This window comes from Sebastes umbrosus, chromosome 17 (assembly GCF_015220745.1).
Source record: "Sebastes umbrosus isolate fSebUmb1 chromosome 17, fSebUmb1.pri, whole genome shotgun sequence".
Classification (NCBI taxonomy): domain Eukaryota; kingdom Metazoa; phylum Chordata; class Actinopteri; order Perciformes; family Sebastidae; genus Sebastes; species Sebastes umbrosus.
Window position 1 is genome coordinate 16,823,225 of NC_051285.1, and position 18,221 is coordinate 16,841,445.

Here is an 18,221-nt window from a genome sequence, read left to right on the forward strand (position 1 = left end):
GTCCCTCTCCCTGTTATTGCATCAAAGCCAGCTAAATTTGGTTTGAGCTGTCTGCAGAGAGGAAATCTACAGTATAGCTCCCCTATCTACCACCGGTACTGTGTTGATGATAGCCTGGGCGGGCTGACGCTGCGACGCACACGGTGTGCTCGGTCGGTAGTAAACTCGATTGTGTGCGCATCATCATCATCTCTGCTCCTCCAGCCTCAGCATCTCTCTCCTCCATCCATCCACATACAAGACCCTCCTGTCCTGTCCTGTCCTGATTCCCATCATCTCCAGCCTTCATAATGACCTTCAGGCCGTTTAGTTGAATGCTGTGTGCTTGTTTGTGTCCGCTGTGGCTGCGCGCATCACTGCTGCTGCCGCGGAGAGAAGCGGATACCTGCATGTGCTGCATTGGCTGCATCACCGCAGAGCGCTCTGGGTGACAGCATCCTCATCCATTTGGGTGTATTATTGTGCCTGTGACAGCAGCTACCATGGCGAAAACAGTCCCATCATCCAGTGCAATAACAGGTAAGCTCGATGGAACGTTTCTGGTTTTGGTATCATCACGCTATCGGACTCTGTTTGTTGTGTTTGGGTCGCGATTTTAAAGCAGACTCATGAATGACGCAATTGACATTTCCGCTGCTTTATGTGCATGATGCCGGCAGTGCAGTCATGATCCGGCTTTTTGTTTATCCGCTAAAGCTCTCTGTGCTGTTGTTTTCAATGGATGCAGGTTTACAATGTGCATATTTTCATTCCCTTTAGAATAAACCTAAATCACTGTAGGCCTAATGTTTTTTTTTTATCATGCGTAAAAGTGAGCGAAACAGAATTGGAGTGCCTCCTTTGTGTGTTTCTGATTTCATTGTTTTACATTTTCTCATAAGGGGATATCAACATTACAGATTAAATAATACGTGTCCAGTCCCTTCAAAGCAAAACCAGGCTATCTATGTGTGTGTAGCTTTATTTTTGGTGATGACGCGACTCAATCGGATAAAAGGGTTCAAATGGGTGGAGAGAGAGGATGACACAGGACAGACCCGTGGATTATACTGTGTATTTTTTTTATGCGCATCAAACCAATGTGTGATGACTTTGGGGGGGGGGGGGGTTTAAGACTGGGTCATTGTCTCATATTGTATTTACCCTCCACGCCCTGAAAGAGGGGAAATCTTCCAGCATGATAATCAAATTTGGCACAATTGTATAAGTGACTCTAAAGACTTCCCCCACTGTCTGTCACATTAGTTCACATTGAGAAAGTACTATACAAGGTGACTACTGGAGGCACTTTATGATGGAACTTTTAAACCCCTTTATTAAAACATCAGTGTTCATTTCACTTCCATCTTATACACGTAATTGTGTTTCTACAGCTTGTATTTTTTTACAATAACAGGATTAATGTTAAAGAATAATACCTGGACAGCTCTATAAGATAAAGACATAAGTGTGAGCAGTAGTTAATTTGTCCATTTGTACACGGTAAAGTTGATCAGCCTATTTTATCTGTAGTTTGGGATTTATCCTATAATTATTATTAATGTCAATGTGTACTTTATTTATTATTATTTATTTTATTTTTAAAAAAATCTTATTTTATTTTTTTCTTCTTCTTTTTGTGTTCTTTATTTATTATTAATATTTATTTCATTTAAATTTGTATCTTATCTTATTTTCTTTTTCTTTTTTCTTCTCCTTTTTGTGTACTTTATTTATTAATATTTTTCTTTTTTGTCTTTAATTTAACCTTGTTTGTTTTTTTGTCCATTATCATTTTTGGCAATGGGTGAGGGTTGGGTGGGAGGGGGCTTTTCGGAGGAAAAATACCAAAATATGGAGGGACAATCATTTACATTTCTGCTCTATTTTTTTTTCTGTACACCTGAGGTTACTCCCAATAAATTATTATGGGGAAAAAAAAGAGTGTGAGCAGCATTCCCCTCAAAACCATAAAAGCTGCAGTAAATACACCCCAGTTCATTAGAGGTAGACTACCAGTGTGGCCACTTAAGAAATCAATAAAATGTTAGCATGGATAATGGTAAATGCTACAAGTTAAGCATGATGAATGTGTACAGTAATATGTTTAGTCAAGTCAGTGCTCTGCTCTCTGACATCAGCCAAACCACATAGGGCCTCAGTGTTGCCAGGTTTCAGTATACACTGACTGAAAAGAGACTAACTCACTTAATCAAGTGAAGCGACTGACTTTGTTGGCAGTTTAGACTACAATGCACATATTGATTCAGTGAATTTGTGGAATTAAACTTTTTTGGCAATGATAGGCAATTTCAAAATTTAGATGTTGTTATTTGGACACTGTTATCAACTCTCAATATCCATATTACATAATAGATTTATCTAATAATTACTTATTTAGTTTATTTCAACTATAATACTGATATATAAAACATTTGTTCCACTATATCTGCTTCATGTTAGTATATAAACAAAAAAAAAGTATCACATTTTGAATATTTACTCCAATTTAGGTGTTTTTTTTAAATTGTGATCTCACGTGATACACCCAGTGACTGTGGTTTCTTTCCTCTTCTTGATTCACACTTTTCATTTACAAGCATTATGATATTAATGTGAGAATAGCAGCTTGCTGTTTAGATCAATGCTCTTTATTTGTTTTGTGCGTTATAGGTGAAAAGATGGCACCACCGTCCATCACTCTACTTCCTGAGAAGAGATCTCCGACAAACGGTCACAGCTCTCCAGCCCGGACTGGAAAAACCAGTGAGTAATCCTCTCCTCTCCTCTTCTGTTACATGATGCTCTCTTTCCTCCCATTCATCTGGATGAGAATCACTGACTCCACAATGATTTGGATTATTGCACAATTACCAGAGAAACGTTACAGAATGCATGATATGACTCTGTAGGCCCAAATGTGTTAGGAAAACGTGTTTCAGGGCTGCTCTGTTATCAGCTGGTTACAGCAGCAACACTAACCAAAAGAGACGTTCAGCATGTGTGGAGTGACCATCACGCCAAGGACAGCTTCCCCCCCCCCCCCTCCCCCCCTCTCCAGCATATTGCTGCAGTTTGCCCTTGGCATGGGGCTGCTTGGTATTTTGCAACACAATGCATTTAACACGGATCAGTCCCACACTGAGCTGAAGACATGTCTCCCCCTGTTGGTAACAAAGCAACACTGCAGGTCAGTGCCGTGGTGCTGATGTCATTCCTCTTTAAGCCAAGCTGAGTGTGCTCTCTCTCTCTCCTTATGTCATGATGATCCACAGCTCCATCTAACACAGAGAAGAGGCCACAAATAAATGGACACGCGTCCCCTTCACACATCAATAACAACCATGCAGGTAAACAATGTAAGTCTCTATGTTTGCTTTTATAAAAGATGCTTTTGTGCTATTTCCCCTTTCCTCAAGTATGTTTTTTTGTGCATGTAAAAGGTCTGTGATGTTACAAAACCCAAAGTCCATGCCAAAGAGAGTCATGGTACATGTCCACAGCCTCCGTCCTTTCCATACTTCCCATTCATTGTCTATGTAAGCAGCCGTGCAATGCATTCTGGTAGCGTGGCGGCGCGATTCGAGAAATGGACCGTCACGTCGCCCGCTCCTCATTTGCATAAAGTTGAGGTCTAGGCTACTTTATTCAAATCAGGGGCGTCCGATGTGACTCGCCGCCTCTGGAAACTCCCAAAATCTTTTAAACTAAATATTGTTGATCTAAAATAAAGACAGATTCAGCAACTGCATGGCTTATTTCTCGCATAAAATGTTTTCAAAAACAAATTTCGATGAACTATTTACAAAATATAAGAGAAGAAAGTTTCCAAACGAGCCACCATGTTGGTTCTGGTTTGGAAGTTAGGAGCAGCAGCCAACGAGGGAAAGCATTGTCTATTCAGGTGCCGAGTGCCTTGTGTCTATGTGACAGCCCATCAAGCGTCCAATGCTGGGAAGCGAGGCGATCCCTTGCGATTAAACGCCCCTGTAGACATGTACCATTACTCTCTCCCACAGAAACACTGCTCCTGAACTGCCTGAAATGCCTTGATTGAAGTCCCGCCTTTTCTTCTGTAACGTGGTGATGTTACCAAGTAACACATTTTGGCTAGCAGTTAGTTTGGCGCACCCACAAACAAAGCCAGTTAGAGCAGTTCGGTTGACCAATCACAACAGAGGGGGCCAGCTGACCAATCAGAGCAGACTGAGCTGTTCATGGGATGGGGGAGCTCAAACAGAGCGTTTCAGTCGGAGGGTGAAAAGAGGTGATACAGCACAGCTGGTATGAGAAAAGAAAAGTGTTTTTTGAACATTAAAGCATGTTAACATGTTTTAGTAGAAACCCAAAATACGAGTATGAACCTGAAAATGAGCAAAATAGGTCCTCTTTAAATGCCCTTTTCTCTTTCCTTCCCCTGCCTCCTCCATCTTTCAGTTGTGGAGGGTTATATGAAGACAGACGACAGGATGCGATTAGCCAAAGAGAGACGTGAGGAGAGGGAGAGAAGCCTGGGTAGGTGATGTCCTTTACTTTTGGCACAACTGCAAATAAAGAGTCAGATTTTTGTGAACTGAGAAGCTCTGAAATGCTGTCCTGCAAAGTTTATTTCGTCATGACATTTTTCTCTCTACAGTTTAATTGGTTATGGAAGTGGCTTTGCTAGCCAGTAGAAGTTGAGTTCACTGGGTTTTTGATATGATGAGCTATGCCACTCGAGACAATGTGACAGTAACACAGAATAGTCCACAGAAGTAGGTCAGTTTATCATGCAGCTCCTGCAGTTGCCTCACGATGACAAGGATTTCTATCTACATGATAGTCTCGGGTGTCGATCGACAGATTCTAATTCACTACAACACATAGAAGTTCACGTAATACTGAAAGATTTTGTGAGTGCTTAGTTTCATGAAAAATACACTATTCTTAAAAAAGTGTTTTGAACAGAGACTCAAATGTATTGATCAAATAGTTGCAAAATGGTAAAAAATCTGAGAATTTTATTACTTCTGTGGTATATATTCTGAACTCTACACGACCAGACGAATAGTAAAAAGCCAGCAGCATTCTGGTCCATTAACTCTATTTTTTTCCCATGGAACCTGGAGCAGAGTTTGTCTTGTCTGTTTCAGTGGCCCGGGAGCAGCTGATCAGGGAGAAGGAGCGCAGAGCTCGGCTGCAGTACGAACGCACAGTGGAGGAACGCTGGAGGCGGCTGGAGGAGCAGAGGCAGAAAGAGGAGCTCCGCAGAACTGCAGTGGAGGAAAAGAGGAGGCAGCAGCTCGAGGAGGACAGGGTCAGCTGATCTGTCTAATCTAAGAATGCACTATTGTCTATCTATCTATGTTTTTAATTTGTGAGTGTAATTTCACAATCTCAAATTAGAAAGATCTATCCATGTGACTTATCCCTGGCAGTGTGTAAAAATTACAAAGATCCAAAGCCAGTCGTGAGGTGACAGTGCTCAAATGAAGTTTGTCTCTGCTGTGTTGCGTTCAGGAGCGTCTGGAGGCCCTGATGAAACGCTCTCTGGAGCGAAGCCTTCAGCTGGAGCAGAGGACCAAACGCTGGAACAGAGGCTGCCATACAGGAGCAGGTAAGAACACATCAGCTTATAGCTGCAAACAGAGAGGCATGGATGCAAGACCTGAATGATCTGAAACAGCAGGATATGAAAGAAAAATTCCAGAAGGATTGCATTTTGCTTTATTTCTGTGAGACACTGTGAATGCTATAGGTCTGTGTGTAAGAGAGCTTTTCTCTTGGCCTGATACTTGCCGACAGCCTGGCTGCTGAAGTACGCATGTGCAGAAATATGTCCCGGTTTCCCAAAGAGACAGGATGGAGTTACATATCTGCACCAAATCATACCTTGTAAACTTCTGTGGATGATTGAAATAATGGAAAAAATAACACAGAAATCATCTGTGTGCGTGACTGTAACAGTGCCACAGTGACATTTATGATCACCACTGGGGAGTCACCACAGTCGGAAACTTTCAAAACTGACACATCATGGCTTTAAAGGGATAGTGTGTAGGATTTGGTGGCATCTAGTGGTGTGGTTGCAGATTGCAACCAACTGAGTACCCCTCCGCTCACTTCTCCCTTTCCAAGACTGTGGTAATGTGAGCCGCAGAATGTAAAACCATGGTAACACCGTTCGGCCATCCTTACCATAATAACACTACTTTAGGAGCAAGGGCAGTCAGACACCGGCTGGCGGTACCACGGTTTTGCACTCTGCAGCTCACATTACCGCAGTTTCACAAGAGTGTCTACGGTGGCCTTCAGGTAACGTAAAAACATGAAAGGCTCTCTCTAAAGAAAGTTTTTGGTTTGTTCTGTGCTACTATAGAAACATGGCGGTGCAACATGGCGGACTCCGTGAAGAGGACCCGCTCCCTTTGTAGATATGATTCTAACATAAAGGAAACACAACAATTCTTAGTTTCAGGTGATTATACACAAATGAAAACATAGTTATGAATATTATATTCCATTTCTGCTAATACATCCCTGAAATGCTACACACTGTTCCTTTAAATGAGACCAACAAAATGCTTGTTCTGGTTACATTACATCACAGCACCCCTGCTGATATGGTAACTGCCATCCAGGTCTCTCTCCGGCTGGATGAGGACTTTCTCAGATAAACTGTTCATAACGCTCTGTCTGCTCTGCTCTGCTCTGCTCTGCTCTGCTCTGCTCCGCTCCGCCCGCTGCCTGTAGGTGACAGTGAGAATGCCCTACTCCCTTTCTCTGCTGCCTCCGCCTTTTCCCATGGCATTGCCTCCCCCCTTCCTGCTGTCAGCGAATCTGGTAAAGTTAAGCCCCCCTTGCCCTCCTAAATATCACCCCTCCTGTCCATCCAACAGTTACCATGTCTGTGTTTGTTTGTTTGCCCTTTGGCGAGCTGAAACTTCAACCAAGGGCAAACGTGTTCTTCCTGTGATGCATGTTAAGCTGCTGTTGTTGTTGTTGAACCTTTGTGCAAATAATGTACTTCTGCAAAGTAATCTCTATGTTTTCTATAGGTATTTGGTATGTGTTTGTGCTCTGCTGCAGTGGCTTTTATTTTGAGTCGTCGTTGCAAAAGTCAGTGTGGATTAAGCGCAACATTGTGGAGAATAAACAGGCAGATGTTATCAGTGCAGGAGCATTTACTGGCATATATCCAAACTGGTCTTATTATGATCTAACCTAATTTTCAGGCAGAATCAAGCTGAATACGTCTTCCTGTTCTCAAGGGACTTTCATGCTTTCCTCTCTTGTAGAGGCAAACTCTGCCATTTGACTGCAAGTGAACCACCATGCAGGAAAAAGAGGACAATACGAAAAAGCATCAGCTATTTCATAGTCAGCGGAAACAAGTTTTCCGCCATAAATCCCCTTCAGCCGAGTCAACAAACATAATCAGTGTGTGTAACTTTCTTTCAAATTTCCCTAGAAGTCAACCTCCGGATTAGTTTCCCCAGATTAGTAAACTCTCAGTAATTACAAACAGGCTAAAGGACACTGGCTCAGAATGACATGAAAATCTCAGTGATCTCAAACACTAGATGTATTATTTTCAGTTTGTAGATGAGTTAGAAGCATTTGTTTCATTTTTCTTTAAATAACCTGGCTTTCAAAATGAAAGCAGCCAAGTGGTACTGACTCCCTGGAGCAGACGGTTTGGGAGATTAATAGCACATGACCTAGAATAAAAATAAAATAGACACAGATACAGTCATCCCACTGAGAGGGCTGCACTCTTTAGAGATTACAGATGGTGACAGATGGGATGAGAAGTTACAAGAGACAGCAAGAAGCTTCTGGTGTTGTATGGTGCGTTAGGGCCTTTGCTTTTGTGATTGTGTGTTTTGCACAAGGTCCGTGTGTGTTTTCATTTGCTGTCGTTTTGGGTGTGACAAAGGAAGAGATGTTGGGAATTGGGTTGTTGTTTGCAGCCATCACGCTGGCATGTGTGTGCTTGCGTCGCACTGGCATAGTAGCGTAATGACTCAGGATTAATTCCTAAAGATAAAAGTGGCATTAACATGCCACATTATTTCTGACTGTTGGCTGAATCAGTCATACTGGCAGCTGAAAGGCAAAGATGTGTTCAATATCCTACCCTCAATCAGGTCTAATCTAAATCTGGGAAATCAATGGCCTCTTTTTGGCAAAATGTCTCCCTTCATGTTTATCCAATAGGACAGAAGTGCTGACTGGGCGTTGAATGACTATATCCCTAATAAATACATTCAGGCCTGTACCTGAAATTTAAGTTTTAGGCTTGAAATGCATCAGAGCTGCCAACTGGCTGCCAAAATGAGTCTGTAAGCTTCATCTGGGTGCAGCACACACCGTCCAGTCAAGCCCTCCCCTGGCTACTGTATTAATGTCCCTCTGTCACTTGTGATTCGCCATCATTCGATTTGATAAGCATGGTGTTTGTCATCATGTAGCGCCCTGCAGCCCTCACAGGTCACCTTTCCGCGGCTCACTGAACCCCGCGGATCACAACAAAGCTGGACTTCAGGGAGGCTCTCAGTCCACTCCCAATACCCCCAAGGTCAGACCTCATACATGTGCTGTACCTTGACATTCATAACATCTGTAAGAAATCAAACATGAATGGATATAAAAGCTGCAAGATCTTGTGTCTTAAATCACTCTGCTTGCAGAAAGAGCGGCTGCGCAGAGAGAGAAGAACTGCATCCCCAGGTTGTGGATCCCCTGTGAGAAGATCTGAATCCCCTGCTAGTATCACAAGGCACTTGGCTTCTCCAAAGACCTCCAAGTAAGATTATTTGTCTGGTGAAAGGTGTCTGTCAGCAGGGACCATTACCTTGTTCGCACAGCATTATTTAAAAATGTATTTCCTGTCATGAAATACTTAACATCTCTGTGTGTGTGCAGGCTGGCATCTAAGATGCGTGCCCAGTCTCCCAGCAATGCACATCAGTACCATTACTCTCCTACAAGACATCGTCCAAACCTGTCACCTGATGATAGGAGAGTGGAGGACAAGAAGGTGGAGAAATACAGCGAACAATCCAAAGCAGTGAAAAAGAGCACAGACATCAGCAATCCATCGTCACAAGACGAGAAGAATGTGGTCAACACTGACATCACCAAATCCAGATCACCTAAGGGTGAAACCTTGGATAATCATCTCAAAGATGACACACCTGAAAAAAATCAGTCCCCTGACAGAAAGGACAACATGTCTCCCAAAGTGGATTTCTCAGAGAAGAAGACGCAGAGCAACGCTCAGGATGGAGACAAGAAAAAAGGTGGACTTCATGCAAATGAGAGTATTTGGTATGTTTTAGCAGTACACTTGGATGATCTGACACCAGTCTTTCTATGTGTGTTGACAGAATCAGCAGCTTGTGCGTCCACAGGGAAGGTAGCAGCTGGCACAACAAATGCAGAGGAGGCCACCAAGTTGCTGGCAGAGCGGAGGCGTCTGGCTCGAGCTCAGAAGGAACTGGAAGAGAAAAAGCGAGAACAAGAGGAAGAAGAGCGGTGAGTTCATTGATTAAATCATGAATTAAAGACCACGTTGAATTTAAGTCTTTAAATGGGTTTAATAAGTGTATGCACCCTCCGATCAGACTCAGGAAAGAGCAGCTAAGGAAGCAACTTGAACAGGAGCAGCGACAGCAGAAGGTGAAGGCTCAAGAAGTGAAGGAAAAGGGGAAACATGAGGAAGATCTTCACCAGCTGAAACAAGAAGAGGACAAACGGAAGAAGGAGGAGCAGGAGAGGGAGCTACAGACCCACATGGACAAAGAGGTGAGAGATCATTGTAAGGTGCCAGGCAGTTGTTGTTTTTTTCGATTTTTGGTAATTTCTTGTGAATTTCAGGAGAATCACATGCTGTGTAAACTGTAGGGCTGTCCTTGAACAAAGAAATTATTAGTCGACTAACACCCATGTTGATTCATGGCGACTAATCTAATCAACTAAACGATTAGTCAACAAAGACTAATCGTTTAGTTGATTAGATTAGTCGTCAGATCTGTAAAACTGAGTTTCTCCTCAAAGAATCACAGCAAAGCACCACTTTTAATCTTGTGTTTACCAGAGATTGGCTCATAAGTTTCTTGGAAATAAGTCATTCAGCATGAAAAAAGAAATCGTAGTCGACTTAGACCAAAATGACCGATTAGTCGACTAATTGTCTAAGAGGGTGCAGCCTTGATTAATTGTGCTCTGTCTTAACAGAAAGAAAAAGCCCAAGTCCAAGCTCAGGAGGACGCCGAGCGTCAGCGGCAAGACCGAGAACTGCAGATGCAACAAGAAGAGGAGGAGAGGCAGCTAAGAAAAAAGGTTATTTAAAACAGAAAGATCCTCTGACCTCTGACCCCTGATCCTGCTGACTGCATGTTGCACTTGAAAGATTTTAAACTCTGAATCCTGGAAAGTTCACACAGTGATTACATGTCGATTATATTTTTCACAGAGAATTGAGGAGATCATGAAGAGAACTAGGAAGGGTGAAGCTGACTTGAAGGTACTGTAAGAGACGCCCACTCCCCCCCGTTCTCGTACAGTTGTCCCGCTGACTTTAAGCACCTGCTGATTATGTGGTTTTTCAACTTTAATTTATTAAGACTTTCTGTTGTTATTATCTTTATTAAATTCTATTGTTGGTGATACTTTGGTTTTGCGTCCTGATTACCACAAAACGTTGACTCGATCGTCTCTGTTCTGCATTGAATCAGAAGGCGGAGCAGGTGGAGGCGAAACCAGGTTAGTGTGTTATTCAGTCGCCCTGCAAATACGTCTGTTTGCTTGCTGCCCCTGCTTCCTCTGCCCCTCTCTGTATGCCTTGCAGCTGTAAAAATGCAAACAGGGCATGCAATGTGATTCATTTATTAGCTTATTTTGAGCATGCGCAGCAGTAGTCTCAATTTTTATAAGTTGGCTTGTGTGAAATATCAATAGGGGACCCTCTCCAATATTTTTTCCAGCATTCCTGTTATTGTCTTGTTATGCAATAATTCTGATGCTTTGGCTATTCTGAAGAATGAACAGCTATGATCCTTGTCTCTCTGGGCCATACGTTTAAAACCATTTTGGTGGAAGTTACACAATATTGTCTGGAATATGGAGCAGCAGCCAAGGACTCTTGCTCTTGGTGCTGATAGGGCACTTTTTACTTTAGAGCAGTGCCATGGGAGCTGACTGTAAAATTAGCTGCTCTTGAAAATGCCCTTGGAAGATTTATTCAGGGACCGCTCTGCGCAGTGTGAGCTCACACTTTATTTGGAGTGTCTGGTGTCAATTTTCGAGTCATTTGGGTTTCACAATTGAGCCAATGTCAATATTTAGCAGGGGTGTAAATCACAAGTTTCATCACGATACGATACAGGGATGACGTATTTCTGTAGGCCAACTGGGAAGTTAGCATCGCCCTGGGTTCCCTCAACAAAAAGCCAATGGGATTTTTCCATTGGGTTTTGGATTATTGCAGTAAATAAGCTCTGTGGCAAACAAATGTTTATGATACAAACGTTTTGTTCAGCAAGATAATCTTCACAAATGAATACCACTTTTATGATTTTTGAAGCGTGAATGCAATCACCAGGAGTAAAAAGCTAAAGTTAGGCTATAAACTAACAACACCCCGGTCGCATGAGGATGAGTATACACAAGGAGGCTGTAAAGGCGGACGAGTCAGCGTGATGACGTTTAGTGGTCTCATTTAGCCACTTTTTAGCAACCGTCTTTTTTAAGACACATAAAAGCATCAAAATTCACAAGTGGGATATTTACTGACGGATTTTATGTCGTAGAACAAAACCGTAAAATCTCTTACGCTTGTGTTGACCACAGACCTTATTTCAGGCATCTAACCCATTCAAAAAACCCATTGACTTTCAGACGAGGGAACCGGAAGTGCTAAAATGCTAACTCATTTCAGGGTTTTAGAACTCATTCCTGTAGCGCTCTATTTGCTGATATCACAGTCAACCACGATACAATTTTGATTTGATTCAATTCAGGGGCCTGTGATCGATATGAGACGATATTATATGCCCCTTTAACACAATCAGTAACCTTTACATCAACTCACAAAAAGCAATTAAAATATGATTTGACAATTTTATTACTGGGTTCTGTAGGAAGGAGGTGCTCTTGGACACAAATTGGTGACAAAGACGTGCCATGGGAAATTTCAAAATAAAGGTGTATCTTAAAGATAATATGCATCAATGTTTTCACTTTGTATCGATGATATTGGATTGTTGATCATTGAATCCATTAGAGATTTTAGAGATGTTCCGATACGATTTGTTCCTTCCTGATCCTGATCCTGTTCCTTCCGATTTAGATACCAAAGTAGAGTACCAAAGAACATAAATTAATAATATAAAAAATGATAAAATATAAAATAATTTGGTTAAAAAAGTTTAATTTTTTCTGGGTTAATGAGTTATGGTGTTGGATCGCTGCATAGACTGGCGTACTCGTCGATACCCGATCACAAATGTTTGGCAGTATCGGACGCATTTCCAATACAGGTATTGGTATCGGAACAACTCTAGAATATATCGATCCAGATCGATGTATCGTTACACCCCTAATATTTAGTATCAACTTGTCCAGTAATGCTGTTAATATGTGACATCCACTATTACTGCAACCAGGAAAAGACTCAAGTCGACTTTAATGAAATTCAGTTGATGTTAACTGGACAGTCCAAATAAAGTGAAGCCCACTGTGATGTTTTTCGTTCCCCACAGGTGAAGTAAAGGCTAAAGCTCAGGTGAAAGAGCAAGCAATCAAAAAGGTTGAGTTTCAGGTTAAAGAGCAGGTCAGAGACCAGGTCAACATGAAGGAAAATGCCCCGGTGAAGAAAGAAGCAACAGCAGCAGCACAGATGGACAATCAATTGCAAGTCAAAAACAACACTCATCAAGTGACACCAACACACAGTGTTCCCGACAAGAGACCGGACACCAAACAAACCAGTGAAGGGCCCGGCGGCCAACTTAACAGAGAGGGCAAAGACTGCGTTCTCAAGCAACAGGGAAGAGAGGTGGAGACGAATGTGAACAAACAACACAGAGCACATGTTAAAGCCGCAGACCAACCAAATAAAGAGGCGACAGCAGACGCCAAAGTCAACCAAAGGGAGGGTGCTATGATGAACGGAGCAGTGAAGGGAGAAGGAAGTGCCTTGAAGAGAACTGCTGAGGTAAGCAAACAGCAGAGCCTGCATGTGCCGACAGCTGCTAGAGGAGGGTCCCAGATGAAGGTCATTAGACCGTCTGTGGCGACCCTGCCGGTGGGACACCTGGCACCGCCCATCATCAAGCTGGAGCCACTAGATGTGAAGGGCACGGGGTCATGTGATGAGGTGCAGTCCATGGACGTCAGGTGAGTCATCAGGTGTTATTATAGTAGTACTCAACACATTACACACTTGGTCTTCGAGGACACAACTACTATATGTAATTGTGTTTTTGTGCCTTTGCGCCAGCGACAGCCGTGGCCGGAGGCATTGTGTTTTCGGGTTGTTTGTCCATCCGCATGTACGTCCGTCCATCCCATTCTCATGAACGCGAAATCTCAGGAACGCCTTGAGGGAATCTCTTAAAATCACACAAACGTCCACCTGGACTAAAGGCTGAACTGATTCGATTTTGGTGGTCAAAGGTTAAGGTCAATTTGACCTCACATCCGTCCCATTCACGTGAATATGATATCTCTGAAACACCTTGGGGGAATTTCTTCAAATTTAGCAAAAACGTCCACTTAGACTCAAGGATGAACTGATAAGAATTTGGTAGTCAAAAGTCAAAGGTCAAGGTCACTTTGACCTCACGTCCATCCCATTCTTGTGAATGCGATATCTCAGAAACGCCTATGTGGAATTTCTTCAAATTTGGCACAAACGTCCACTTGGACTCAGGTATGAACTGATTAGAATTTGGTGGTCAAAGGTCACTGTGACCTCACGTCCGTCCCATTTTTGTAAAATCACAAATCAGGTTTTTGGCCATTACTATTCATATGCTAATTATGACAATTTCACACAAATGTCTAATAGGATAAAATGATTTGGAGAGACATGGATGTAAACTGCAACTTGACATGTTAGTGGAGGCATACAACCTTGAAGTGGTAATTCTAGTTTATTATTATATTCCAGCCCGGCTTCGAGGGAGGAACTGATATCTATCCCAGAGTTCTCGCCAGTCAACGAAATCCAGCTCAGCGGGTTGAGTAACACCCGTGCTCTCGAAGACCTGATTGACCTGACTGGCGGCGTCAACTACCCTAAACTGTCCTCTGAAGGCGATATAGGCGACTGCAACAAGAACCTGATTGAGGGTGTTGTCAGTCCCATGTCGGACTCGAAGCTCATTGGGATGCCGCCTCCGTCCTCAAATAAGCTTAGCATCCAGTAGTCCGTTAATAATCTCTCTTTCTCTTCCTCTCTCGCTTGCCTTCTCTCTCTCTGTCCCACACATACTCTCGCAGGATGTCACATGTTGAGTGTGTGCCCCCGCGTCACTACATTTATGGGAATAGAGCCATAGAGATTGACTTGCAATATAAAGAAAACATACAGTATATTCAATATTCTAATCACATAACTGACCATTGAAAGTATGTGTGTTGTTATGAGGACAAGTGTGTGTGTGCGAGATGAGCACATGTGAAAGAGGGTCAGGAAGAGAAGGTGTGTCTTGCTGTGTAAAATAATCAGGGTTTTCAATATCATGGACATTTAGAAAACATGCTATTGCTAATGTATGATAAGACTTCCCCCTGCACAAATTCCCCACTGGGTCCCAGTTCAGTCCCAGTACAGGAGTAACAAAGCCTGCTCAGAGCACTGATGCCTGCATTTGCACCTCTGCCTTTCCACGTGCCCTCCCAAGCTTTTAAATCTAATTCAGTGTGTTGTTGCTGGGAAAGGCATGAATATTTCATTTTCATGATCATTTTTAATACTTCAAAAATGTTCTTACCAGGTAATGTTATTCATGCATGACGTGTTGACGATTGATTTGGCTGGAATTTATGAGGGGTGGAAGTAACAAAAATTAATTGATAAAAATGGAGGTGATGAAAATGCATGTGAATTGAAAAATGGAGCTATAAAAAATGGATGTGAAATGAAAAATGGAGTGATAAATTATCAAGTGATTCGATTAATTTAAAGCTGATTTGACTAAAACAGTTTCTGATATGATGAAAACAGAGCCAGGTTTCATCATTTTCCCCGAATGAATGGTCGACAGTTGATTATCAGAGCAACACTTTCAAATACAATGTCAATCAAGTTTATCAAATCAATTAACAAATTATCACTCTATTTTTTTCAATTCACATACATTTTCACCACTTCCCTTTTCCTCAATTATTTTTTGTTACTCCCACCCTTGAGGTCACCTTCCTTAAATGATAAATGGCAATTTAGTGTTGTGAATGATGAATGTGAGATGGTGAAAATGATGAAACATGGCTCTGTTGTAATCATATCCCGACTGTATTAGTCAAATCAGCTTTAAATTAATCAAATCACTCAATAATTTATCACTCCATTTTTCAATTCAAATGCATTTTCATCACCTCCATTTTTATCAATTGATTTATGTTACTTTCAGCCCTCATAGGAATTTAATGGATTTATCCGGCAAACTAAACTCCAGCAGCAGGACTCCTTCACTCTTCCTAACCTAGCGATGTCTGACCACTGGATTGTTATGAGATGATTCCCTTTATCCTTTTTTCAATCTTTAACTTTCTAACTGCACGTGAGTGAGAAGGATGATTCCAAAGCTGTCAACTTGAATGTTCACACATTGAGAAAATCATGACATCAACACAACTGATGGCACACACCTACAGTATATACTACAGGATTGTTGTAGTCTAGAGTGAACCGCTAACTCGGATTCTATTGCGAATAATAAACAGTAATTGCATCCATAAAAGCTTCTCTAACTGGCATTTTTCAGTGACAAGGCACAGCACTAATGGATGCATTCATCTATTAGACATATACAGGTATGAGTCCAATCAATAGATATCTGGCTGTAAGACTGAAGTGCACCGGGCCAGAAATGTTTGCCTAACAATCAACTTTCCCTGTAGCTATAAAGATGTTGTTAAAGTTATTCTCCTCCCATCATGTTGTACTGTTTGGTCCTGTGTGTAGGAATTATCCAGTGGGCTCTTTTAACTTCCTGAGCAATTCATAACTAATGATTGCATTTTTTCATTTTCTGTGTGTAATATAATTTCAGTAGAGATGCCTTATGGGGGACTGATTAGTTACTCAATTCTTCTGGCTGTGTATTCTTTCTGTTTGGCCACTGGGATTGTTGTGTGTGACCTGTAATACTTGAACCTTTATTTGAAACTCTTCATCTCCGCCATGCTGCAAGAAAAGCTATTATTCCAACAGTTTATACACATTATTATGTTACTTACAAAGTGGTATTTAGATTTGTGTACTTTGGACAATACATAGCCTGGAAAGACAGAAACTTTTTTTTAAATTGTCTTAAGTGGCCATAACTGTGTGTTACATACAGTATTTGAGAGTTGCTGTATATTTTGAATATTCAAACATTGCTGTTCCACATTGACCTTTTTGAAAAGGGGACTGATTTGAAGGAAAAGCAAATGAGTATAAAGAAATGATACACTATGTACAACCATTTCAAAAAGTATTCAAGTTTGCTTAGACCCATAATTTAAACCACAGTATCACAGTCAGCTCAACTCTTTCAGTTATGTAATTACTGTAGACATTGCGCATGGTTAGCATGGTCATAACAATGTTATCTGAAACAATAAAACTTAAAATTAAACTGGGAATTCTGTGTTTTTGTTTGTGTGTAAATGTGTGTTAGTGTTATTAAGCAGTTAACATAGGGAGAAGTTGATTATATCTGGAACACAAACATGAAGTGAGAAAGAGATGTAAGACTTCAGAGAGAGAGAATGACATACAAAGAAAGAAATCACACAAACAGACAGATAGTTGGTTGCTAACCTAAATGCCATAAAACATACACACAAGTAGCAAAACTTGAACTTTATTGTCATTTTGGAGGCTGTAGTTTTTAGTGCTGTTGACTCCTACTGGGTTACAATGAGAGGTGTTTCTAAACTTCAGTCTACCCTCGCTGATATAAATGGGATAGATAGATAAAATATCATAAAATACATCCTCAAAAATGATCTTGAAGTTAAATCAACACCTACGACAGATTAAACAGGAACTGAGTAGTGTTTATAAATGAATATCCACACATTTTAATAGCCTACTCTATCTAAAAGTCAGCACAGCTACAAGCCAAGTATACATCTCTGTAGGCCTGTAAGGCAAGAATACTTAATTATACTTTTCTTAAGTATATCTCGATCAAAAGATTAAGTACAAGTAGGCCTATAAGCCAAGTATACTTTTAGACTCTTCTGTATACTTGTCAGTATAAGCCAAATATACTTTTGTATATTTTTGTTAAGTTTAAAAGAAGTATAGTAATAGCACACTTGAATAAATTTCTTTTTGGTAAGGGAGGGCTGTCAAAGTTAACGCGATAATAACACGTTAACGCAAAATTTTTTTAATGCATGAAAGCTGAAGTAGGCGAGATTGGATCAAATATGATTAAAAAAAGTTATTTTTATAAAACGTTTGCTATATCGTGACAGTAGTACATGAAACGGGTAACCTGAAAAAAATCATGTGCCTTTGTGTCCTCTGGTGCTCCTAACGGCATCTGCAAGATTTCAAAGACCGGAGGAAAACAAGCTGTAAGAGCTGGTCTGAGGTCTGCGGCCCACCTGCTGTCTATGGCCCTGTTCACACCTGGTATTAACATGCGTCCTCAGTGATCCGATCACAAGTGGACAGCTTTAAGTACAGGTGTGAACACACTCAAGACGCATTGAGGACGCATTGAGGTGTTTTTGTTCTACTGCTTTGCACGGAGCTGACACCCGCCCGCCCGCCTGTTCTCTGTCCTTCCGGCTCTCTGGAGCGCTGTACCCCGCTGTTGTCCGGCAGAAGCAGCGGTGCCGGTGGCACGGAGGTCCCCGGGGGCCGCCGGTACAATAACCTTTTATTTTGATGTTAATACAATGTACCAGAATTAACGAATATGTAGGATATTTCTACTGACATTCATGTAATATTATGTCACAACGGCTGCTATTAGTCATGTGTTTACTACTTGTTTATTTGCTTATGGGGCGGGGAAGGGAGATTG

General features: G+C 41.6%; 1 protein-coding gene across 6 annotated transcripts; it reads left to right on the forward strand.

Moving 5' to 3' along the window:
* Positions 1-119: 119 nt before the first annotated feature.
* Positions 120-16,814, forward strand: map7d2a (MAP7 domain containing 2a). Of its 6 annotated transcripts, none has more exons than XM_037748164.1 (18): positions 120-519; positions 2,653-2,745; positions 3,255-3,338; positions 4,417-4,494; positions 5,112-5,275; positions 5,479-5,575; positions 6,338-6,436; positions 6,712-6,801; positions 8,433-8,539; positions 8,652-8,767; positions 8,887-9,263; positions 9,351-9,498; positions 9,594-9,768; positions 10,201-10,305; positions 10,439-10,489; positions 10,701-10,728; positions 12,726-13,362; positions 14,138-16,814. In XM_037748164.1, exons 1-18 carry the CDS (start codon positions 483-485, stop codon positions 14,394-14,396), a joined length of 2,745 nt encoding a protein of 914 aa, XP_037604092.1. In that variant the 5' UTR covers positions 120-482; the 3' UTR covers positions 14,397-16,814. The 6 variants fall into 6 exon arrangements, with proteins under 6 accessions (XP_037604092.1, XP_037604090.1, XP_037604091.1 ...); XM_037748162.1 differs by having other exon boundaries at positions 121-519; positions 9,588-9,768; XM_037748163.1 differs by having other exon boundaries at positions 121-519; positions 9,588-9,768; positions 10,704-10,728.
* Positions 16,815-18,221: the final 1,407 nt, after the last annotated feature.